Raw genomic sequence first — 26351 nt, 5'->3', positions numbered from 1 at the left:
ATGAATTTAATTTTTTTTTTTGAGCAGCAACATAAGGTGTAAGTTGATCAGTGGAAAAGCAGTTGCCATTAAACATTTTGATTTCCAGTAGCTATTAAATGAGCTAATCAGACTTGCTGCTCAGGTAGGGGCTGTGCATTTCATTTGGCTCTTTAAGCTGGTTGTATCCTTTTTTTTTTTTACTTTCATGTGCTTCCCCAGTCCACATCTTAGCATCTCCTTGGTGTGCTTGCAGACTGTCCTATAGCTATAGGGAGAGAGGCTGGTCAGATGTTGAGTCACTGGGTGGGAAACCACTAGGGTTTGCTCAGCTCTTGAATGCCCTTCTGCACTTCTTTTTCCAGACTGCCAGCCCCCAGATACTTTCACACTGGCATCAAAATTCTTTAAATATCTATATGTGCATATCTATAAACATTCTTCCCACTTAGACACTGGATTTACAGCTTATATTATAGAATTCAGTAGTACTGGGTTTTGTTTCTTCAGTATAAATGATTGTTCATCCCCTCCATGAGAAGCCTACTTCTGTCAGACCCATAACAGCTGAAATGTGGGTTTGGTTATTTTCTTTTTTAAACAAAGCATTTAGTGTGCTACTCACTACTACTAGACTACTGGTCTCAATAGGGCTTACCCTATGTGAGATGCTGCTGTGGCAGCAAGGAAGGATATGCAGATATCTCCTGAACACTGATTTTGAATTTTAAGGAATTGGACATCGGACACTTGGATAAACCTAGACCTTTTGATAAGCAAGTATGTGGAAAGTAGATGAATGCTAAAGCTGCAAAGATTTGGCCTATTTGAGAACCTGATGCTATGAAGATGGGACAAGTTGTCTGCTTGGCAACTAGGTAGGATTCTGCTTTTCCACTTTGGAGAAACTCCCTTATTGTAGTGTGGTGATGAAAACGTGTCTGGAGAACTTGGAAATGGCTGTCTGCACAAATATCTCTTGTTTGTACTAGAAGCAGATGAAGTTTGAGTGGCTGACTATGTTATGAGGGAGCAAAAAAGGCAAGAAGGGCTTATTCCCTTTTTTCCCATCTGAAGTAGATGGAAGTTGTTGAGAGGGTCTTTGGGTATTTTTGCAGCCCAGTGAGAAAAAAACGACTTACACTTCTGCATAGGGAACATCTGCTTTGGTGAACATGGAACTTCTGCTGGGCTTTTCATTTCATTGCAAGAACACTTGCACTCGGGAAATCAAAGAGTGCAACTCTCATGCTCAAAATTAAGAGCAACTGGGCTGTTAAGTTTCTTTGAATGTACGTATTAGTTCTCCTGAGGAAGAAGAGCATGGAGACATTTTGACTATATTGAATTTCATATGAAAAGCTGAAGTAAATATGCTATTTAAGGATTTGGCTGGATTTCAAAGGAAATGAGCAGAAGTTCTGCAAGACATACTTTTTAAATCTTACATGAAGGGGAATGTCGAGGGATGAAGGTGCTCTGTGTCAGAACTTTGTATTCTTTCAGTTTCAACTTGCATCTGTTGGAATATGTGCACAATGATACTAACACTCTCTTTTGGGGTCTTCTTTATTTTTGTAAGTTACTCTTGAACAATTTTAGATTCACTATTTCAGCCAAATCTGTTGTGATCTGCAGGCAATTTCCTGCCCTTGGTTAAGCTCCTTTTTCAGTGCTCATGTTCAGACTTCTGATAATTGAGTTGATGGGAGGGTAGGGATCTCGTGTGTACCTTAGAGTTTGGCAAATCTGATTTTTGCTGGGCCAGAGCTGCATCTTCTTGACCTGGGCTAAGATACAGAACCCTCCACATCCCTTTAAAATCTCAGTCTTCATTGTCTACCAGGTTTTTCCTTTCCTACTGTAGATCTTTGTCCTGCTGTTCATCTCGTGGGTCTCCCTTATCTAATTTCTACTGCGGTTGGCTCCTCCTGTTCATTTCCCTTTTTGACAGGAACAGTTTGGCATGGTGACAGATGCATTTCTCTTCCCTATGGCAGTTGTTCTCCCAGCACTGGTGTCTGGCCAGAGTCCCCAAACCCTGCACTGCTGCCTTGCTTGCTGCTGTGCAGGTGGCTGACTGATGCTGCAGGAGAGATTGCCATGAGAGCATCACTGTCCTTGATGGTCAGGCTCTGCAGGCTGCAGCTGCCAGTAGCTCAGAATGCCTGAGTCCTACAAAAAACATACAAAAACATGCTCTGTGAATTACAGGGGAATGTGGGGATCTAGTTTTTTATGGTGGCTTCTGGGTGTAACTGCAGCAGTATCTTCCTAGAGTGCATGAACAGCACTGTGCAGGTTGGGATAAAGTGTAGAGGAATGGGCAGAGGAAGAAAGGGAGCAAATTCACAGGTCAAAATAGCAATCTAAGTCGCTTAGGTCTCAGTGGAGGGCTGAGTTAACAAGTTGTGATGGTTTGCTGATTAACTTGATCAAAGTAACTAGGTCATTAATAGGCTTGGCAGCAAGGTAAATTGACTTAAAATATCTTTTGGTTCAAGTTCACAGGTACAAGGGATTTTTTTGTCTGTGGTAAATTGTTAGCTGACTGCAGATTAGAGGCCCTGAGATTACTGCAGTTTATGAAGAAAAGTAGGAAAGTACTCCTGTAAACCATTTTGGTGTTTCTTCTTCCTTGTCATCTTCTGACAATAATAAAGTGAGCTATACCAGACTAAAATTTAGTTTCCTAATGAAAGAGGGCTGATAAGGACACCTGGATGTCTGCCCTGTGTTTCACTTTGATTTCAAAATAAAGATGACTGTTGCTACTTCCATTTTTCTAATACAGAAATTAAGTTCATTTACCTGAAAGCTCTTAGAGGTGGTAGTGGAGTATTTCCAAATAGGGCACTGTGTTAGTTGAAAAAATATTGAGCCTCTCTGCAGTTTTTATTTTTCAGAAATTATTTCTACAGAAATCAATGAGCAAACTTTTGTGCAGCCAACAATTTGCTAGAGGATTAGAGCATGTCAAAACCTCACCGGAAACAGAGACATAGTAGATTAAGTTCCACTTACGGTTTGAAATAATCTTTAAAACGTACCAGTTTTTCCTTTGAATTTTAAAATTTTTGCTTTTTTTTTTTCTCTTTGTGCATGAACAAGAAAACAAAGATGAACTTTGTTTTACATTTACCACCCTGCATAAAACACTGTGGTTTCTCATAAGTAGTCTCAAACATCCAAAACAGGGTTTTCTTGCATATGGCATTTCGTGTTTAAACAATGTGACCAGTAATGGCAATAGCATTCTGCTTGGTGTTGTGTATCTGCCATGTGCTCCACTTGGCTTGGGCTGCCCCTGGCAGGAATTGCCTGCCTCTCTGCTCTTCTGCTGCTGGTTGACACGATGACACTGACTATCCAGAGGCATTCATGGTGTGCCTGAGTGGCAGCAGCAGTGGTAATAGTGTTAGAGGACATCGGAGCCTGGGTCAGCCATGGACATGTGGCTCTTGTGTTACTGGGTCAGCTAGCCAGACAATGAGGGCTGCCTGGAGAGGGCAGCCAGGCAACAATGTAGATGCTGATAGATGGTTTACCCATCCAAAACACTGAAAACCCTTTTTTTTATTATTTTTTATTTTGACAGGATAGACGAGAACATTTTATATTCAGGTGTCCTCAACTGTTCCTAGGTTCCATAAGACAGACTTGATACACCGTTGACATGTTTGTGGTCTTTGAACCAAATGGTGTCCCACTAGCCAGTCCTTAATATCTGGTCTGGTAACTGGAAGGCTCTTAGCTGATTAAGTATTTCTCATACCTCTCTTACTGTCTGGAGTAACTTGAATACTAGGGCATAGCTGGTAGATTCTTATCACTCGGTGAGTACTCTGATAGGGGTATATCACTGTTAGCTCTTGGAGAACAGATTGTCTCGTGTATACAGATGTTGGGGATGGTGATTTCAAAACCCTTAAACTGAAGTACTGTCACCAGATACTGGGTATTTGTTGCATGACATGATTAACTGCACTGTTAAATTTTTACCATGCTGATTACGATCAACCTTTTTTTCTTCCTAGTCTAACCCAGTCTTTAAACTACTACAGTTTAGCATTCACACTGTCCTATTGCTACCTTAATACATTAATGTAATTCCTTACTACATTCTTCATTCCAAGAGACTATTATAGAGTTTTGCAGCTAAAATCTCTTGTTTTACCACTTAGCTTCTCCAGTTCATTTTCTTTAAAAAAATGGTTTTATTGCTGTATCTTAAATGATATTTAGAAAGATGTGTTTGAGATGCCAATTACTATTTTATGTAGCATTTAGTTACATATTCTCAAGAAAATCTCCAACTTACACTGAAAATTACAGCTAGTTCTTCACCAAGAGCCCATGTCTACATATCATATAGAAATTCTGGTTATGACCCTCAGTGTAGTAAAGCAGTGCTAACTGTCTTCTTCAGGTCTGTGAACAAAGCACCATGTAGTTTTGAAACTTAGGTTTTTTTAGGCAAAAATATATGGTCCTGGAGGATCCAAAGCTTTGTTCAGCAGTTATCACCTTATGTTCTGATGATAAAGGTGAGGCTGCAGGGCACTCATGCATATTTTTCCTGTTTTCTCTTATAGAGTGGCTGCTTTTCTTCACCAGTGTAAAGTCATACCATTCATTTTTTTGTTTTTCATATCTTTGTGGATTATCAAATGCTGTTATATTGCTGCCTGCATTTTTCTCCTCTATAACATATTTGATTTGTGTGCATGTGCTTCTCAGAATTTTATAGATTGTTATGAAGTGGGTAAGGGACTACTCTCTCTCCAGCCATGGAAAGTGGTAGAGAATGTTTCTTTGTATAATCATGGGAAGAAGTAAACAGGAAAAGGTAACTGTAGGTGCTGTGCATGTTATGTCTCACCTAAATGCCTCGGTTTTAACTTTGTTCCTCAGTCTTTTGTTTCTTCTTGACATGGGACCAAGTTTAAACTCCTTGTTGCAGTTTTGTAGAGTTTACATAACACTAAATGCTTTGAACAGTTCAGCCTTTCACAAGCTGGCTCTTTCAGTCTTTTCACTACTTTAACATCTTGTTCTCTCATGCGTGGCTTTTAATTCTGATTTGGCTGCTGTCCTGCACCTTTCTTTAAAAGTTCCAGCTGCCTGTCTAGTAGATGTACGTCTTGGGTTATTTTATGGTTTCTGTACCTGCAGACTTGCTGCTAGTTGCTTTCACAAAACCAACCTTTGTCAGACATTAGAATGTAAATGTCCACATCTGATCCAGCCAACTTGAACTGCTGAAGGAGTCAGAAAGCACTCTGCATCCTGCCATGCTCAGGTTTGGTTTCCTCCCCTGCCATAGGTCTTCTGTGTGGCCTTAATGCTACCTTTGGCCTGCACCCCCTCTGGGGTTTTCTGCTGATCCAGCTGCATTAGTTTCCAATGTGCAGGTCTGCAGGCACAGCTGTCTCCTTCTGTTGCTGGTGTTGAATCATAGCCTTGGCTTTAACATTGCACACTGTAAAACTGCTATGTTGAACCTACACTGGAGGTCACTTTTTTTTTTCTTTTCCCTGGGTCACTTTTCTTCCCTAGAAAGGTGTGGTGATTGTAGGCATGGTGGTAATGTTTAAGCCTGCCCTCTCACCTGCAAAGGAAAGTAATAGCACATCCCTCTGGACACCTGAGGGCTAATACTTGTATGGAAGGCACTTTGCAGTACTAAGGGTTGCAAATTAGCAAAATTGCACCATTATCTCAAATACATACAATACTAGATCTTGATGTAAAAAATACTGTATTACTTCTATGGTGTTTTTAGATATTCTTCGTTGTGTGGCTAGTCTGACAGTGCTAGAAACAGCACATCTGATGATGCAGTGGGTTTTGGGAGAGACTTAACAGGAGATGCATGTTTCCTAATAAACAGCGATTTAGTTTCAGTAGAAGTTTCACGAAAATGACTGTTGGATAGATCACTTCATAGAGACTATAGCTCCATTTTCTGTGGATTTGGATAGGAATTATTGCCATGGCAGGGTGTAGGCTTTGGGTAGAGACTGTGATTTAAGATTAGCGGGGCTATTATGTGAAGGAGGTGTGAAGATTATCTCCAGGACTCATTGGTTATTTTACTGCCACATTTCTGAGGCTTGCCAGGGGCATGCATATTCTGCTGAAGTGGATTGCTTGGAAGACTGTGAGATTATTCCAGGCCAGAACCTTTTAAATTGGAAAATCTAAAATACCATGTGCTGTTTCAAGAGGGTGCCCTAAACAGTATTATCATACTGTAGCTATGGAAGACATAACATAGCAAAGCAGACTGCTGTAGCATGTAGTGAGACAGTATAATGTGAAAGTCTAAACTACAGTCTGCAGCATTTTCCTAAAGCAAACATGGTGTGTTTTGGGGGGAATAACTTGTTTTGCAACGTTTTCACATGTACAAATGCTGTACTGTGTAAATGCTTTTATTGCTGTGTCTGCTTCTGTTTATCAAATCAGTGTCTATACAGATTGGTGAAAAATTAAGTTTAGATAAATTCATATTCCAAATTCATCTTATTTTCAGAGAAAAGCATTGTTTTATTAGTAGGGAGACCCTTTTTATTTGTATGTGGGACTTGTTATAGAGCTTGTGTCTGCACTACCTAAAATTTCATTAGTGATTTGAGTCTGTCATCTGTCTGAAATTATGCTTTCCAGGGGCCACTGAGCCACCACTGCCAGACTAACACAGGAAATACTTGTGTTTCTGCTGTTGTGTCTCTGTTGCCTGTTAGAAGAGAAGGCTATTAAAACTGGTCTAGACACTGCAGCTGGGTGATGCATGTCAATCTGAGTTGTATTAATTTAGTTGCACAGGTTTTGCAAGGTTTTTAGTGCTATTCTGTTCCATCCTTTTCCCCCCCGCCTTTTTAATTCAAATGAAAATCCAGTTCTTCACATTAAAAAAGGGCTACTTCAGACCACAGAATCAGCAGATACTTTTCCTCTCCTGAGACCTTTGAACACAGACTTAATAAATCCACCTCATTTACTCAGGTAACCTGTTGAGTGCTGTTGTTTCTGCTTAGAAGAACTGGGTGAGGTTTCTTAAGGACATATACTTGCTGTGGTTGATCAGTCTCCACCACCATGGTGAGCTCCCTTCCTGGCACTGCCCTTTCTACTGCCTCTTCAGTTTCCTTCTCCAGACCTTGGCAGCCTGGAGCTGGGCCAAGAGCAGGGAGAAAAGATGAGGCATCTCTGTGGCCATCAGCCTGGGCGCTGTTGGCCCCCCACTCAAGCACCATTATCTCAAACAGCAGTCCTGGAGTTTGTGGTCGATACCCGGCGCTAAATCTTAATGTCTCTGCAAACAGACAAGGCAGCAAAACAAAGCCTTGCTGACGGCTAAGATTGAGGGCTGTCCTGCAACACATGCACGATGTGTTGCTGTTGTCAGCTTTGGTGTTGGTGGAGAGTCTCTAAGTCTTTTCTCCACCAAAATACTGCTGAGTAAACAGGACTTGGCTGCTGCTGGGGCAGTCTTCAGTGGCCGTGGGGCCTTGTCAGGGCTCCAGAGCCAGCTTCCTGAGCAGCACCTTGCCTTGTGGACTTTAATCACTGATTAACCCACATAAAGGGTGGCTGGAATAAAACAGATTAAACCAGCACACAGTATCTGTGCTGCCATCTTGTGCACCAGAATTTTATAACACCCATAAGATTATTTTGTAAATATGGCAGTGTTGTCATGGCAGCAGAAATCTGGTGTGGAAAAATGTTGCTGACATGATTTATTGCTAGTTTAGTGTGCTGTGCAGGTCAGGCAAGGCGTCACTGCTCCTAGCTTCTGCTTAGCTGAATTGAATATGAAATGCATCAGAAGGGCTTTGATCAGGGAAATGAATGTCGCAACAAACCTCCTGCTGGCACGCACAGCTCAACTAAATGCACAAATGTGCAGTGAGATCTGTATTGTTTTAACATTTATACACTAAGAATCTACACATGAACATTTCATAGTTTTCAGTGTAGCTCTTGCTGAAAGTCGGTATCCTCCTTGGTGAAATCATAATTGTAGAAAATTGAGATGCTGTTAAATCTAACACTAGCTGGAGACTCAAAGATATGCAGCTTTGAATTTGATCCAACTTATGGAAGTATAAAAAAATTGACAACTACAAGTTTATCCAAAATTTCTTACTTAAGGATTTGACATTTTCTTTATGTGCTGAAGTTCTGAGGCCTTGTGTAACCAAGTGATTCATGGTGTCCTGCATGTTGCTGCCTTCATGTTGCTTCCTGTATGTAACATGAGAGAACTGGTGACTGGGGTGACCTGTATCACACCTTCCTTCACCCTACTGCTGTGGTGACTCACAATCACAAAATTTCATTTCTTTCAGACAAGGTAAGTTCTTAGAATGGGTAAAACTTTAGATGCAGTAGAGACTCTCTGGAGTATGAATCTAGAACCTCAAATTTAGAAGCTGGTGTTTCCAGGGTGTCTGGCTCCAGGAGTAAGTTGGCATCAGAGAACTGTAGCTCTGACTTAAGTTAAGGCTCCCATCTGTAAGAAAGGTTTGGGGCTGAATGTACCAGAACATGAGGGGGGAAAAAAGGGTGTGAAGAAATCAGTTTTTAGCTACCCACCCTACTCTCCACAGCCTCAAAGTCAATCCTCCAAAGCTGTGCACTTTTTTATACAACTAATAGTTTTTGCTGTGACGGTATTCAACTTTTATGTATCTATTTTCATGGAATGGCTGGAAGCTTTACATGCTTTTCCTCTGGAAGTAGCCTGTGGTTGTTTGAGAAAAAGACTTTTTCTAAGTTTTCTGGTTTAGGAGATGTATCATATTAAAGCTTGCAGTATAATGAGAACAAATTCCAAAGTTAACATACAGGTTTTCCTTATAAACAAATCAACATTACCACCACCCCACTACTCAGCCAAGGAACACACCCAGGTTGCTTTGGCTGCTGTCACCCTCCTTTATAAAACAATGTTTAAGGGAATGTTGGCAGCTAAAAGAGAATTTTATTTTTTTAAGCACATTAAAATTTAAGAGCTGAGATTTCTTAACAAATCTGTAGATTCAGAAACTAGAGACATAAGAGTGAGGAATTTTAAATTATTACTTCAGAACTGTATTTCAGACAGTTGTATATTTCTGAATATCTCCAAGTAAAAGTTTTGACTTTAAAAAGTTTGACTTCCACCATTTCACAAACATTTAAAGATAGAATCTAACATTTTGCTTTGGGTCTGATTGTGTTTACTATTTTCTAGCAAAAAGATTTTTTTCTTTGGAACAAATTAGCCACACTGTACTCTCTAGGCCTCTGTCTCATTTGTGCTGAGCTAGGTTGAAAGGCTGTAGTTGTGAGCAAGGGAGGTAATAAGCGAGTGGTAACTTATGTTTGTCTTCACTACACCTTTTCCACAGCAGCATGCAGTGCTTTGAGCTTTGGCTCTGGAGTCCCATCTTTTCTTTTTTGAATGTCTGCTTCCCACAAGGTACAAACCTGATGCCATTGGATGCACATGTTGTGGCATAAATCTGAAAGGGCAGGGCAGCAAAAGTATAAATTTTACTTGCACAGTTGTGTGCTAAATGTGATGGTCTTTGGGTGGGTTGTTCAACATATTCTCTTTTCTCTGCTGAACATTGACTCTAGCATTTCCAGTCTCCTGACCAGAGTGTGTGCTTTGCTGACCACACAGGCTGTCACTGACAACTTCATAACTGGTTGAGTTCATAGCACAGCACTGCTGCTTCCAGTTCCCTTAACCTTGCCTTGAATGAGATTCAGCAGGGGGATTTTGTTTTAAAATGCAGTTTAAGCTAATTTTACTGCTGCTGTTTTCACTCAATGATGGAATGGTTAAAGCTGGGATGGACCACAGTCAGTCATCTGGTCCAACTTCCCTGCTCAGGCAGGGTCATCCCAGAGTACATTGAACGGTATCAAGTCCAGCCAGTCCTTGAATACCTCCAGTGTGGGAGACTTCACGACCTCTCTGGGCAATGTGTACATGGTCAAATGTGGAAACTGACTCTCCTGGTGAGTGGCTTGCTGTTTGCTGCTCTTCAGTCTGGTGTAGAAGTCATCATTGTTGTCTCGCTGGAAAGTCACTGCTGAACAGCTCTGCTGGATTGTCAAGAGTTAAAACAGAACTGGGCAAAGCAAAAGGGAATTGTACCTCAATACCCACTCGTAGTGACTCTCTAGTGCTATGTATTGGAACTGAAGTTTTGGAGATTTATTTTCATTGATAGGTTTGCTTTTTTGTCTAAGGCAAGTCCTTTGTTTCTGTGTTGGCAAGTACTGCAATACTATGAAAATCAAAGTGGACTGTACTTATGCATTCCCAAGTACCTATCTTTAGGAAAATACTTTCTTATGCATGTTTTATCCAAACAGTAAGACTATAACTGGCATAGGTAACTGTGTAGGACTGTTCAGATGATTAGTTTTTGATGGTACTGCCCAGAACTTTAGTGATACTATATGCTTTACTCTGCTTCCCGAGGCTGACTTTTGTCCCTCCACCATGGAGCGGGGTTTGGGTTTAGCTTAAATGAGTGACCAAATAAGGCATCATATTCACCATTGTGTCCATTTTTTGTGGCCTACCTCAGTCAGTAAGTTGAGGTTGTTAAAAGTACAGTTATGGGATGATATTGTTAAAAAAGGAAGGTAGAATTGCATGTGCACATTTGATAGCTGTAACAGCCTTAGTCTGCAAGCTTCATTCTGAAGGAAAATATACTGTTTAAGAATGAGTTATGGGCCCCTCATCATATGTACCAGTGATATTAACAACTTTTTCTGGGCAGCAGTTTCTGCAACAGATTTGAAGGTGATGCTGATGATGCAGTTCTTTGTGCTCAGGAAAAGTGGGCAAGTCAAAAGCAATGCTGCTTCTTTAGCCTTGAAGCAAAACAAATTGCTTCAAAGCTATCTATAAATCCTTACTGTCACATGGATATTCTCTGTTTCACTTAACGAAACAGAAGTAGAAGCATTTCTGGTTTTCTCAGTCCAGTCTACTCCTGCTGACTGTATCATGTCATATAATAACCTTCATAAACTCAACAAACTATGTCCTAAAAAGCAGAACCTCACAAGGTTGGAAGTAATGGTTCTTTCTGTTTAAAACCACAATTGCCTTTTAACTGAATCAGTGTAAAGGGAACAAAACTGTAACTGCAAGAAGCATTGGGGAGAAAAGTGCTGTAGATATGCTGGATGACAGGAAGCTCACCATGACCCAGCCATGGGCACTCCCAGCCCAGAGAGCCAAACGTGTCCTGGGCTGCATCCAGAGCAGCGTGGGCAGCAGGGCCAGGGAGGGGATTCTGCCCCTCTGCTCTGCTCTGCTGAGACCCCACCTGCAGGGCTGCATCAGCTCTGGGGTCCCAGCACAGGAAAGATGTGACTTAGTCCAGCAGGTCCCAGAAGAGGGTTACAAAATTCATGGAAGCTAGACCACCTCTTCTGTGGGGACAGGTGAGAGAGTTGGAGTTGTTCAGCCTGGAGAAGAGAACGCTCTGCAGAATACTTATAGCACCTTCCAGCTGTTTGCATAACTGAATTGCAAAGTTGTTTGTATACTAGCAGGATTTAATTAAAATCCTGGGGTTTTTCCTTCCTCTGATTAAACATGTGCAACACACAGTAAATCCTTTCACAGTAGATCTCGTTGTAACTAAGTTCTGCAACTTCCAGACATTGGTAAAACATATCTTATATGTAATAGAGCTGTAGCTGTGTTCTCAGTCTTGGACACTGATTACCAAATGCTGTTTGTTGCCCTATTGCAGACCCCTATTTTTTTCTAGAGTAGATATAACTTATAGAGTTTTGGCTATAAATGGAAAGAAGCTTTGTACCCTGCAAAGGTCTGCTCCATTTAGTTCTCTCCAGTTTTTCCCCTCTTTTTTCCACTGACTTATTAACATTCTCCTTCTCAAAAGATATTTATTTCCTTGTATACTTATCTGGACTTGTTGGTTTGAGAGTTGTATTCTACATTACCTCTTTTTTTCTTTCTGCTTTCTTTGCATCCTCATACTTTTTCATTTACTCGTTAGACACGGTAGTCTCCCTAATTAGAACAGGAGGGTTCCAGATTAATTTTTAAGGCTTATCACCATGCTGGAAAAAACCCACAACAATTTTACTGTTGTTGAATTACAAGAGGTTTGAAAAGCTGAGGACTAGCTTTCACTTTGGATTAGCATCTCATTTAGAGCTCAGAGAATGACTCTGTTTTATATATAAGTAGTAATTTTTTGTACTGGAAAGAAGAAAAGAAACTCTAGGTGGGCATCTTCTTCAAAAACAGTTCCAATGCAGTACCTTGTTGGTGCCCTGGACATAGGATGCTAGAAAAACCCTTTCACAGGAAAAGTGAGACTTGACATGTAAAGAATCCCAGTGCAAGGTACAGAATTCTGCTCTAGGCACACAGTTCATATCTCTGGAGATGGTCCATTGAACAGCAGAATCAGCTGTGGCTCATGGTGAATACCTGCTGTGGTTCAAGTTCCTGATGCTTATGTGTGCAATCCTTTTTCTAGAAGACACTAGGAAATTTATTTCTAGAAAATAAATTCTATAGGAAAAGTGAACAGGCCCTGGTAAAAAGTATATTTGCCTGGAAGTACACTTTCTTTGTATATTCTTATTTTTCTTTTTTGGAGAAGTCAGGTGTGATGCCTTGGTGAATAAATCTATTTAGTTTATGAAATGCCATTTGGGACCCTTGGCATGGGCCCATAACATGCGATCATGCAGTGCAGGATAAAGCTGGGAAACTCGTCAGGAATATGATTCTCCTCACTAAAGCAGCTTTTATACTGCAGGATACAGTTCTCCCAATGGCACTCGCTTAGTGCAGTTTTGTGTGATATTGTGTCAGATTTATGGGTGTTGGTTTCCTAAAGAGCTATTTGGGTAGTCTTCAGTGAAACAATTTTTGTATGTCCTGTAACAAATCCAAAAGTGGAATGGATTAGAAGGTTAGCCTAGAGTTTTAATGTGAAACAAAATGATGTAGTGAGCTTTCTTCTTCTACGTGGTGGAGTGAAAACTGGCTCATTTTCAATCTGGATCCAAGATTTCTGGTTTCTGAAGTCATCCCTATGGAGGTGATTTTAGATTTGTAATGTTATCTCATTTACAGTGACACTGTCTTAGTGACAGTAAGCAAAGTGAACTAACGTCTTCAACTTTATTCTTGCCCTTCAGCTTTCTTATTTGTATTGATATTAATGTCCTAAAAGCATAGGAGTTTGACTAAGCAAACAAAAAAAATTATACTATGAAGAACTAAACAGATTTAAAGCTCTTGTAATGTGATTTAGCTGCTGGAAATAAGAATAATATTACAGGGCCAAAACACTTAGACCACCAATGTAAGGGACTTCTGGTCCAGTGATTAAGACACTAATCTTTCTTGGAAGTTCTTTGGAAGCAATTTCTCTTGGCTGCTCAAAATAAACATACTGGATAACATGGTTTCATGTCTGTTTTTTGCCTTCTGAACTGCTTATGTATTCAATTGATACAGTTTTCTGTCTAGTACCTTGTCTCTCATATCATAAGTCTAAAATGCGTAACAAGTTTAGCACCTGGGAGAATTTAGTTGCTGTCATTAACAAGAAGCCATGTTTCAACTTACTTACTGCCAGGCAGACCTCAAATGTGTAAATTACTTTCCCACAAAACCCTCACTCATCCCTCTAGCACCACTACTGAGTTTCATGGGTGAGAGTAGAGAGCTCCTGTGCAGGAGCAGGATAATCTGCAGGAGTGCTCTGTACTGGCCTGGGCTTTGCTGTGAGGTTGTGTGACACAGCACATTGGCTACAGGAACCTGCCTCACCCAGAACACTGCTGTCCTTGATGCTCACGAGGTTCAGCACTGGCACAGAAATCATACAGGTTTTTTAAATGCAAGCATCAATAATAGACAACATTCCATGTTTTCTTCTAGTGTTCAGCTTAAACTACTGCTTATTCAAAAGCCTAGTACCATTAAAAAAAATTGAGTTAGACTCCTTGGCGTGTGAATACTTCAAAGCATGCTGTTTGCTTATTGATGGGTTACAGTCACAGCTATGACCCACTTTAGTATGCCATGTGAATGAATATGAGAACTTTCTCCTTGGCCCTTGTCCTTCTCTGTTATAATTACATTCTGGTGATGGCATTTAAAGTATGATAGTTGTAGACAAAAGCTGTAACTCATACTAAAACCCAAATAACCATGTTTCTCAAATGTCTCTGTAGATGGATGGAGGTCTGCTTGGATGAAGAGCTGCCCCCAACTACAGAACTGGAAGAAGGCTTAAGAAATGGTGTTTACCTTGCCAAGCTTGCAAAATTCTTTGCACCTAATGTGGTGTCAGACAAAAAGATCTATGATGTGGAGCAGGCACGCTACAAGGTAATAACTTTCTCAGTTCTCTCACCAGGGTGACAAAACCCAGTAATGTTTGTCTTCCAGCTCTTAAAGATTCCTAAGCATGGCCGGTTGTGTTTTCTTTTAAGCTTTTTCTTTAAGCTTTCTTTCAAGGCTGTACAGACTAGATGGAGGATGCACAGCTGTAAGAAGCCTGTATGATAAGATAGAAATATTCCACCCTTAGAAAAAACGTTTCGGTGTTGCTTCAAGTTTTTAAATCTGCACAAATTACACTTCTGGCTCCAAGGAAAACATGAGCTTTGCAAGTTATAAAGTTATTTCTCATTAGAAATAGAAGTTAAAAGCAATTTGATAACTATTTCAAGCTACCTTCATTTTGTGTGCAAGCATATTTGAAATTCACTTCATTAGATCCATGTGTTTATTTTATCAACAACAAGAAGCAAAAAAACAAGCTACCAGTGAGCTTAGCTTGTTCCCTATTGCAGGCTTTTGCTAGCTCCAAGAACCTTAATAATACAGAAATATATACACTCATGCACAGTAGTCCCACTATGGAATTCATTATCTCAACATGTAGAGGAGGCAGAAAAAATTTATGGTTAAGAATTCTGGTTACATTTAAATGCTTCTCTTGAAAATCTCCAAAACTTGTGAGATTCCTTTTTCCTTTTATCCTAAAAGATAACATTGAAAATAAAATAAAAAATACTTTCGCACTTTATTCTTAAACTGCTTGCATACACTCTAAGGGAGGAGAGGGTCAGGTATTCAGGTAGAACTGAAGAGTTTCAAGACTTCCTTATCTGTTCTTCATGGTAGCGTTGAGCAGTGCTACTACTTCTGTGTTTTGGTTCCCTGTCTTTGACATGCAGCCTCTACTGCCAAGGAAGGACTTTACTGAAGGACTGTATAAATTTCTACTTCAATCACAGTCCACCCTGCTGGGTGCAAATCTGTCTCATGTAATATGAAAGAATGGGCTGAACTCAGTGTAGAGCTGTTGATGTGTTAGGATGCTTCAGTAGCAAAATTAAAGCTGTTACACTTTGGTCTCTGGGTTCAAATAAGGGAAAATTCTGTGAATTAACTTCAAGATATAAAACTGGGAAACAACAGGAGGATCAATAAGTAGAGAATCTATTTAATATGACTTTCATAATCTTCTATGTTTCTAATAGAGATCTGGCCTTCATTTTCGGCACACTGACAACACTGTGCAGTGGTTAAGAGCAATGGAGTCCATTGGTCTGCCTAAGGTAAGCCTTTAAATTTCAGCAAAGAAAGTGTCTCAAATCATTGGCTCACTGAGATCCCCTTTAATCTGCTTGAGCATAAACAGTTCCTTACAGTAAGTCTGCAGGGAAGGGGTAATTCAAAAAACAAGTCTGAGGAGAAGGTAATGGGGAAAGCAATGGGAGTGTCAGTCCTGTGCTGCTGCTGCCAGTGTGTGTGGGCTGAGGCAGGGACACTAGCAGTGTCTGAGCTAGCTCAAACATTTGATATCTTACTGCTAATGCAGTCTCTGGGGGGCCTGTGAGGAACATGGTTTAAAGCAGAAAACTTAAATATTTGCTTCCTTTAGGTTGCTTCTTCACATCGTGCCTCTTGCTGCCTCTTCCTCTTACTGTACGTCCCAGTTTCTCTGCCTCTACCCTGTTTCCAGACTGTTCTTGCACCCTTCAGTGCATCTGCGTGACTCTGCTGCTGCTCCTCTTCCACCAGCTGCTTTCTTGGGTCACCTCTTACATTTACCTTCCTCCTTGCCGGTCTTCGCTTGTCATCTCCCCCCTCTGCTGCTGTTTCTGGGCACCAGTGAGTCTATTTTGGATGACAATCCTTTAAGAAAGGGCTGTGTGCAAACACCTATGCCGTTTGTTTGTGCATTCTGGCAGCCACACATGGGCAGAGGTGAGCAGTTCCCCACCCCAGGGTGCCTGGGTGCCCGCTGCCTGACTGCTGCCTGAGGCACAGTGGGGGATGCTCAGGGCTGCTTGAAGGGCTAAATGGTCAGCTACTGTAGGCAAACTCACTGCAGGTATATAACCCTTTTCAGGTTCTATTTCCTATGACCCAAAAAGGTCACTCATGTCTGCCATCAGAAATGCCAGAGAGACGGGAAGGGGTCCTACCCTTTCCAGGTCAGGCTTTTTTTTTTTACCCCTGTTGAAAAAAACAGCTCTTTGTTCAGCTGGCTGGTTTCCACCCTGCCATCCCTCCTCTGAAAGATTGTGATTCTGTCGCAGAGGATGATCATAGCCAAAAGCTTTCCCAATTCTCCCTCACAAAGCTGTTTTGAGTAAATGATGAAGAGGGCACTGTGCTCCTGACTTACTCAGTCTGGTCCTATTAACCATGGGACAGTGCAGCCCTGAGTGACCAGCCTGGGCTGGAAGCATGCTGCCAACTCTCACGGTTAACTAAGCCTTTTTTTATATTTTTGTGGAGAAACAGTGTTTAGTGACTGGGACCCAGGCCAGGAACAAATTAGTGGTAGAACCAGAACTGGAACTTATGATGTGACTTCTTGGCTAAATTGCTTAATATTCCTCTCTCTAAATATCCTTCTTTGTAAATGATGTATTCACAAAGTTAAGGGTGCTGGCAATTAGAATTATGCATTTTTAAACCATACTTGATAGGTTTGGTTTGTAATGAGGCTTTGCAAATTGTAACTGCATTCCAGGTTTTGGGTGTCTGTAGAGGACAAGGACTACTGGCTGAGCTTATGCCAAAGGACATTTTCTAAAAATCTTGTTGAAATGCTGCCTGCTTATCTTCCTTTTTCCCCCTCTTATTAAGTAGCTTTTATGCTTTATTAAGCTCTTCTTTATGAAAACTACTGATAAAGTTAAAATAACATCAGAAAGGGTGTGATTCATAGCTGTATAAAAGTAACAGCTGAAATTCCAGAAATTTAAGGTATGGTTCTGCTGAGTAAATGTTTCTGCTCAGTAATAATTTACTTATTTAACTGTGTGCTCTTTGCTTTCTAGATCTTTTATCCAGAGACTACGGATGTCTATGATAGGAAAAACATCCCTAGGATGATATACTGCATTCATGCTCTGAGGTAACTGCTGACAGGGATAAAAGTTGTAGTAACTGCCAAAGTTAGGAGTGCAAGTCTTGAAATGGCTTTAGGACAACCAGTATATCAAAATCTGTCAGAATTTACAAGTTCATTAGTTTTGAGCTGGAGACAAAAGTTGAACATTGTCACGTCTGTTGGCCAAGTAATTCTCAAAATAGAAATTAAGGACTACTGAATTTAACATGCACATCGCTCTCTCAATAGCTCACCCCCTTGCAAAATGAATGTAAAATTTCAAAATACATACTTCAACAGACATCAAGCTAACTAACAGAAATTTAGCAAAACATTAGCACAACCATGGAGCAGACATGCTGATCAGAGTGAAAATAATGATGAACTGACATTCTCCTCAAACTGGAGCAATTAATTACTGTATTTTGTGGTAATTAATGTAAAAAAACTGATAAATTCTGAAAGATTTCAAAATTCTGAGCAACTCTATTTTTAATGTAAAGTCAGAGAGGCTTTGCCTTCACCACTGAAAGCAGTGATTAAAATTTTTTCCTGTTCCCCCTTAAGGATTTTCTTGATGTTTAGCACAAAAACATCTGCCCTGTGCTGTCCCTGGTGTGAGGGACAGTGCTGTTGGCACACAGCTCCACCCTCCTCCTGTGGCTCTTCTAGTTCATTTCCAGCACATAGACACCTTCCCCTTCAACATTTTTCTGGCACTAATCTTTCAGAGAACATAATTAACTTGCACCTCAGACTTAAGTCTCTGTTTCTAATGGTGTTCAAAGGCACATCAGCTGCTCCAAGCGTATCAGACAAACTATTCAATTCACGCTTTATTGAAACTTTTTAAGGCTAATCCTGGAAATGATATGTCCACTCTTGAATTCTGGGATGTGCACTCCTCCCCGTAAACAGGACTTGCCGCTAAAATTCACCGTATTTGCTCAACATGCCAGGTGTTCATAGTTGACAACCCAGTATATTTTGCCATCTTTGACAAGAGTTGCCCTTTGAAATTATTGTACTTGGTGTAATATTAACTGGGAAGTGGCTCCAGGACTGTTTGAGGGTGATTCTTGCCTGTAACTTGGTAGAGCAGTCTGTTCTGGCAGCGAGTGTGTGGTCTAAGCTTGAAGTGATTTCCTAAAGAGGATGTGTGGGGCTATAACCTCAGCCCAGGTCAGGCTGACTCACTGGGCTGTGTGTCGCCCAGCTCTGTTATGGGTCAGCTCAAACATTTTGCAGGAGGTGTAGTAATACATTTAATTTTTCTAATGTCTGCTCCCTCATGTATATAAGACATTATTAATTGTGTGTGGATTGCAATGCTACATAAACAACAGATCATCAAATATCTTCTTAGTATCTGCCTTATCATTGCAATGGCAATAACTCTTATCCTGAACTGAGGTTTACCATTGATTGACTTATGGTAGAAATTTTCCTTTCTCCATATTGGCATGCCCCAGAATTTATGCAGTGCCAGAATTAGTTTGTGTTGTCTCAGCTTTCACTTCCAAGTTTGTCCTCCTTGAATTACTTCTTCTTGATGCGTGTCAACACAAAGCTCTAACTTTGTACTCAGTATGTTTTGGGGGGGATTTTTAGTGCTATTATTTTAGAAATGGATTTTTATATCAAATGTGTCATTCCACACTGAAGGAAAATGGGCCTGGAATGCTTTTATTTATGATGCTTTCCCATGAGTTTGTAGGCCCCTGTGCCTGCATCCTGTGCAGGATGTAAGAGCAGAAGAAACAAAGATTGAGTTTTATTTATTTCCATACCTTTTCCTAAAATGCATGCCAGAAGTCCTTCACAGAAGTCTTTCAAATCAAACTTCAATCTCAGTGTTGAGTGGCAGCCAAGCTACATTGAAAGCTGTTTGGGAAAGAATAGAATTAAGCACAGGGCACTTTGCCTGGCCAGCAGTGCTCCCAGGTGATTGGCACCAGAGAAATGCTGAGCTGTATATGAAACATATATTTGACATCTAAAATAATAACATTTTGCAGAGAAAATCTTGCCTGTTTATTGTTTTGCTGATCTTTTGCTCCTCGAAGATAGATGGAAACTCTAAGCATGATGGCTTAAATATAGTTTTAGGATATGTTCTGATTCAAGTCTGAAATTAAGACCATTGCACTAAAAGCATGTGGGATGACTTGTGCTGTCAAATACAACACTGCTATGCCCAAGAAGGAGTGACTTAGCAAAAAATTTCTTATTATATTCCTGTTGAATGTAATTACCTCTTGTTTTCCTCTCACTGAAACACCAATACTTAAAGTATTGACTGGGACAAAAGCCAGGAAGAAATTAGTGGTAGGACCAGAACTGGAACTTCTGGTTCCAACCTAAAAATTACAAAGGTATAGGTTCCATTACTTGAACCATTTTTTTTTTTGTGAAAGTAGATTTGCAGTGTTCATGCACTAAAGGAGTTTAAGAACAGCTTCATTTAAATCAAGATGCTATCAGTGATTCTTCTTCATATATAGCAGTGCTTTGAGATATTTTTTTTCCCTGAAAAATTTAGTTTTCTAATTATCTTTGCAAGTAGACTACTGCTATATACTATTCCTCTAGAAGCTGGAGAACTTCAAAACATTGTTTTCCTAGGAAGCGGCAGAATAACATGCACGCCATAAAAGAAAAAACATGCTGTTTTCAGATCTTTTTCCCCCAGCATGTTATACATGAGCTAAGCATAAAACAAGTCATGGGAACATCTGCCCGATAAGAGATGCAGTTCTGTGTAGATGATGTTTTCTATAGAAAGGAGCTTCACCTAGGAACTGCTTTCTCCTTTGTTTTTCCCTTGCTCTTGATGCCTTGACTTGATTTTTCTTAACCATAAGGCCCCCTGCTTTTGACTTTGTGTGTTTTCTGAGGTTCAAGTTACACGACAAAAGCATTAAGCAAGCTGTTTCAAGCGAAATTAGATGTTAGCTCAGAGAAGCTTTGCGTCTTTGTGCTCTCTGCTAGACTTGAAGAACATTTCCAGCACCATCTGGTGGTTAATAAGTTTATCCAAACAAAGGAGTGTAGGAAATACCACACATGGTTCAACATCCTTCTGGAAGTGCTGAACAGTAAAAAAAAAAAATTCTTTCATGTTCATGCACTCTTTCTTCTTGTATCGTTTTATTGTGGTGACCCAAAAAAGAGTCAGCACAGTCAGCTGCTGATTTCTGTAGCTGTCTGTATGACACCCAGCATTTCACACAGGATTGTGTCCCTGTCTCAAACTTGGAGCAGAATCTTTCTTTACCCAGAAAGACTGGAAGGCAGACCAGGGTAATAGAGGAACCTGGTTCATTACTATAGTCTTGTAGAATCTATGAGTTCTTTCCCCCCGAAAAGGCTAATTTAGATTTTAGACAGATCTGAAATATCAAAATGGGATCAGCAATGATTTTGAGAGGCTGTAAAGGCATGTTGACACACCTGAGATCCTTTGTTGTGTTCATTCAGATGGGGGCAGGACAGGAGTAGCTGTGGCAGCATGGAAGATAAATGCTGATTCCATGTGCTCCTAAATACATACAACACCTACAAATATGTGCTTTGAAATCTCATCCCATGATTTGCTAGTAGGAAAAAATCCCCTCTACAACAAAACACAAAAGGGAAATGTTCTTCTCTAGAAACAAAACCCCTAAACCCCAAAGCACATTTGCAATGAATGATCTTGAGGTGAAGTAAGCTTGAAAAGAGGTGAGAAACAATCCTTTTGGAGGAATGTGTTACTTAAGTATTGCTTTAAAAACGTTTATTTTTTTTATTCTTTCTTGCTTGACTCACTTGTTTATTGAATTTTACTGATAAATTATAGAAACATCAGTCTTTTGTAGATAAATACATGCCTTGTGTTTGGAAGCTACTAGAAAATATGTATGTATTCAGCTATTTTCTTTCAGATAGCATTCCAGAGCTCTAGGAGTGAAGGTATTTTTCATGCTATATTGAAATAAAGGTATTAATTCTTGGGTAGTACATTAAATCAACTTTCTTTTCCAAGAGTAAAATAGCTAATGACACAAGTATTTTGAGATGGTGTTGGAATGACTTACAGGTCCTTGTTCCTCTACCCTTAGTAACAAAGGTGTCAGTGATTTATGTGTTCTTCTGTTAGTAATTACAGGGATATTATTAATGCAAGTCAAATCAGAACATAGATCCAAAGATACCAGCTGTGCTAAAATTTTATTTTCCCCCAGGACTAACTTTTGCATTTCTTTACCTATCTTTCACTGAGGTTTTCTACTTGTTTATACACACCCTGTGACCTGAGATACACTCTCAGTGCCTCTCTCTTAGAGATGCTTCTTGGAAATAAAAGATTTCTCTTTCTGTAAGACTTAAAAATACAGCTCAAAGAAAACTGTTGTGTCAGTTTATTTTAATTTCTTTTTGCATACAAGTCAAGTGTTAAAGAACAAGCTTCATAAAAGTGCTTTTCTCTTGTACAGAAAGCAAACAGCCCAACCACATGCAGAATTTTAAAGCCTAATTTTCTTCTTTGCAGCTTATATCTCTTCAAACTAGGACTAGCTCCACAGATCCAGGACCTTCTGGGAAAAGTAGACTTCACAGGTAAAAAGATGCTTATCTAATCACACATTAGATTTTTTTTTTACACTGCAATTCTGCTAACATTGTACATATTTTCTATTATGGCCTTTCTCCTCTGACAACATTGTTAGAAACACTGTTACAAATTAAACAGGTGGGAGGCTGCTATTTTTAATGATTGTTGTTCTCAGAAGGATAGGAGGGTGGGAGTTTTCACTGAATACTTGTCATAACTTAGTGTCCTTCAAAATGGGGAGGAAAAAGCTTAGAAGCCCTGGTCAGAAGCACTTTGAAAAAACATTTTTGTAGGTATGGCTATTCATAGGAAATGGTCATGCTTTTGTTCTGATAATATTTTATTATTTTTTTTGTTGTCTCAACAGAGGAAGAAATCAGCAACATGCGAAAGGAGCTAGAGAAATATGGTATACAGATGCCATCTTTTAGTAAAATTGGTGGGATTCTGGCCAGTGAATTGTCAGTGGATGAAGCTGCCTGTAAGTGTGACTCTTGTTCAGTAAATATTTCCTTGTTCTCATTCACTTAGTTTGCCACCTCTTAAGAGCTAGAAAGAAAAGCAAACAAATTTTCACTACCACATTGCTTCATTGTTACAAGGTCTCTTCAAAATTTGCAGTCTGAGTTTTTTGGTATCTCCATTGAAAGCAAAGATTTCTCACAGCATTTTGGATGTGTTTAGTATTTTGGTAGGTAGTGCTCCTCTAGAATAATGAATTGGTGTGTCTGCACCATAAGAGTACACCATGTGAGGCCATGGGAACACAGTGCCTTCTCTGTGTCTCCTCTTTCTGTTTTTTGCCCTTTGCAGTTTTCCTAAAACACCCAAACAGATTGCTGGGAGGACAAATCATTGCTCCAGACAGACAACTCTCTCAGATATGGTGTTGTATATTTGGAACTTGCCTCCATGGGTAGCTTTAAATCTGTCTGACCACTGGTGTGTGACCCATTGCATAGTAGAACCCTGCTGGAGGGGAGGTCCTGCTGGACAGTCAGGGTTCTTTTGAGTCTGTCTTGAGCAGCTTCCATTAAAAAACAGAATTTAATATTTTTTTTCTCTGCTGCTCATACCTATTCATGTGTAAGTCTGGGTGTTTTTATCTATATCACCCATATCACCCCTTTTTTCTTTTCTTTGCTGCTTTATTCAGCCTTGCAAACTGATTCATGGCATTACTTAGTGTGCTCAAGTTTCCAAAGCCTAACTTAAAAGACACTTGATGTTGATTTGCATTGTCTTTGTTGCATATTTTGAAACCTTCTTAATAAGAGTATGCTTCACCAAAGCTAACTCTTAAAATGCTGCCTTTTGAAGTAGCAGGAGATTTTTAGTAGATTTTTATATATTTAGTGACTACCAAGCACTTTTTCAGGGAGCTTCCTCCCCTGAAGATGAAATGGTTCAAGCATCCTTCACTGAAAGCCTTACTATAGTGTGTAGGGCCTCTAACTTCTGAAGTGTTTTCAGTCTTAGAAAAACAGAGTTTCCTGATGCTGCTTCTGTCCTTCAGAGCAAGGATTGTGCTGTAGATTACATTCTCTGCCCCAAGACAGGAAACATCTGCTATGGGAACCCTCATACACTAGTGATGTTGGATAATGGAGATCCTGCCAAAGGAAGGGGTCTACCATCCTTCTTCCTAAGTGGAGTATGCAGAAGGAGATATGAAAGTGGAACAACTGGTGATGTCTCCTACTCAGCTGCCAGCAATAGTATAAATCAGCATGGAAAATATAAGTTAAAGTGCTTTCACAGAGTGCTTGTTCTGCAAGGAAATCTCTGTTATTCCATACTTCCAGACTGCTTTTTCAAGTCCAACCAGGCTTCTTACTGTTTCTCTTGGTGGGTGGATTTACATCTACCAATATCTGCTTGATTCTTGAGCCTATCTTTTGACTGCTTTTTGCTAGCTCCATCCTTCCTATGTGTTCTGTTATGTGAGGATGTTGGGATCATATATGTATCTAAGGACAGTTTTCTTAGTCCCTTGGAGTGGATATGGATGAACCACAGAATGCCTTAGGCGGGAAGGGACCCATAAGGACAACTGAGCCCAAATCCCTGATCCTTACAGGATTACCTAAAATAAAATCCTACAGCTGATTTATCAGATGCTTCTTAAATTCTGTCAGGCTTGATGCTGTGACCATTTTCCCAGGGAGCCTGTTTCAGTGACTTACCAACCCCTCAGTGAAAAACCTTTCCTCATATTCAATGTGAACTTTGTCTTTTCACAAAGTTTAATGGCGAATGAAACCAGTGTGCTTCTCTGCCTGTATCTCCTCCACCATGCTAGCTGCTTGTACTGCCCAGCTGTCTCGTGCTGAGCTGGAGTGAAGCAATTTTAGAACAGCTTTCTGGCATGAAGTCAGTGCTAAGTTCTGAGGGTGTATAGCTTCACTTCATCCTTCATTTGCCCCTGTTGACTGTTCAGTGATATGACCTGTTGTCTGACTTCCCTAAATTTCTGCACTCCTTTCTTTCCTACAGCCTCAAATTTGAAGCATCTTTGCTTTCTTTCATGAATAGAGAGAAACTGAAGTTTTTCAGACTCGTATTTAGACCTTCAGTTAAACTTAATCCAAATAACCCCTTTTTACTGCATGCTTGTCTCCATTTTAGCAGAACCATGCAGGGCAAAGTAGAAACTAAGTATTGACAAAGTAAGGAAATATGGTCATTGTGTTTTCCCTTCACACATGTCCTTGGTGGCATGAAAGTAAATCCTAGGCAAGCTGCTGTGATGATAAATGGGAAGCTGCAATGTTCCTCCTTTGGGATATGATCTCGATAGACATTTATCAGGAATTTTACATTTTGTATAGTAAAGTCTGTAAGATATTTGAGATTAATGTGCCACCAGACAGCCATTGGGTCTCTTTGTGGCATGAAGGTCCAGATAAAGTGCAGCTCCAGTGCAAGTCCTTCATCTAGACTGATCTTGGGGCCAAATGGAAGTTCAGGAAGTAACTGGGAGGGATGTGTTAGCTACTACACTACACCTAATTCAGCTTTAAGTGGTTTCCATTTGTATACTCATGGAAATTTACGGTGTGAAAAAACACAAGCTTCCATGACTCTTAAATTCTTGAAGTCAACCATTTGTTTACTAGACTAAGTTTTCCTTTTTTCTCAAAGGAAAGGCTTAAGCTGATCAATGGCTGCGATGAGTCCTATGGCACTCTGTTTTCCTGTGTAGTAACGTTTTGAGGACCCTGCAAAGCCTGCTGGGTGTGTTTTGCCTCTGTTTGAACTCTGCTGTGCTGTGGCTTTACAGGTGATAGTAGAGACCATTACATCAGTGCATCTCGTGTGCCTAGGGGCTCATGGAGATCTTGACGTGCAAAGAACCACCTCAGGAAGGCTTAAATGTGATGTGCAGGTCTGCATCCTGCCTGGGGGTGGGTCTTAAATGTCTTCTTCCAGAGGACAAGTTTAATGGAGCTTCAATTTCCTTATTCTTGTGCAGCATTTCTCAGATATACTCAATTTAGACAGTACTTTCATATGGATACAAACACACAGCTTTAAGGCAAAAACTACCAAAAATACTTTGAATTCCGGCATGTAATTACCTTCTAAATAAAATAGGACTCAAATGATAAAATATAACTGTTTTCTGTCAGTAAAATATTAATTGTGTCATGGTTTAACCCCAGTCAGCAGCCAAGCCCCACCCCACTCACTCCCCAGCCAGGCATGGCTGGAAGGGTGGAAGCTGGAGAACTGGTGGGCTGAGGAAAAGACAGTTTAATAGGGAGAGCAAAGGCAGTGCACATAAGCAAAACAAACCAAGGAATTAATCCAGTGCCTCCCATGAGCAGGCAGGTGTTCAGCCATCTCCAGAGAGTCAGGCCCCATAATGCAAAATCGTTACTTGGGAAGAGAAATGACATCACCACAAATGTCCCCCCCCTTTCCTGCTTCTTTCCCCCACTTCATACACTGAGTTTGGTGCCACATGGTCTGGAATCTCCCTTTGGTCAGTTTAGGTCACCTGTCCTGGCTCTGTCTCCTCCCAACCTCACAAGCACCCCCAGTCCCCTCACCAGTGTGGCAGAACCAAAAGCAGAAAAGGCCTTGGCTCTGTGCAAACCCTGCTCAGCAATAACAAAAACATCTCTGTGCTATCAACCCTGTGTTCAGCACAAATCCAAATGACAGCCCCATGCCAGCCATTGAGAAGAAAATTAACCCTAACCCAGCTGAAACCAGCACACCCCTGTTTGGGGGAAGGGTGAACAAGAGGAAGCATGGAGTGGAATGTTGAAATCTGTAAATTATTGAACATAAATTCAACGCTCCTTTCAAATAAATTAAAAGAA

General features: G+C 40.3%; 1 protein-coding gene across 7 annotated transcripts in view; it reads left to right on the top strand.

The window, feature by feature from the left end:
* Positions 1–26351, top strand: part of IQGAP2 (IQ motif containing GTPase activating protein 2) — a 125016-nt gene that overhangs the window by 50618 nt on the left and 48047 nt on the right. For all 7 annotated transcript variants that reach the window (XM_015653561.3, XM_015653559.3, XM_015653564.3 and 4 more), the window contains exons 3-7: positions 14239–14395; positions 15556–15633; positions 17371–17447; positions 21958–22025; positions 22388–22501. In XM_015653561.3, the coding sequence (XP_015509047.1) occupies positions 14239–14395; positions 15556–15633; positions 17371–17447; positions 21958–22025; positions 22388–22501 (494 nt within the window). The remainder of the gene's footprint in view (positions 1–14238; positions 14396–15555; positions 15634–17370; positions 17448–21957; positions 22026–22387; positions 22502–26351) is intronic.

The sequence above is a fragment of the Parus major genome, chromosome Z, assembly GCF_001522545.3.
Source record: "Parus major isolate Abel chromosome Z, Parus_major1.1, whole genome shotgun sequence".
Lineage (NCBI taxonomy): Eukaryota > Metazoa > Chordata > Aves > Passeriformes > Paridae > Parus > Parus major.
The sequence above is the reverse complement of the archived record's forward strand: the minus strand, read 5'-3'. Positions and strand labels throughout refer to the sequence as shown.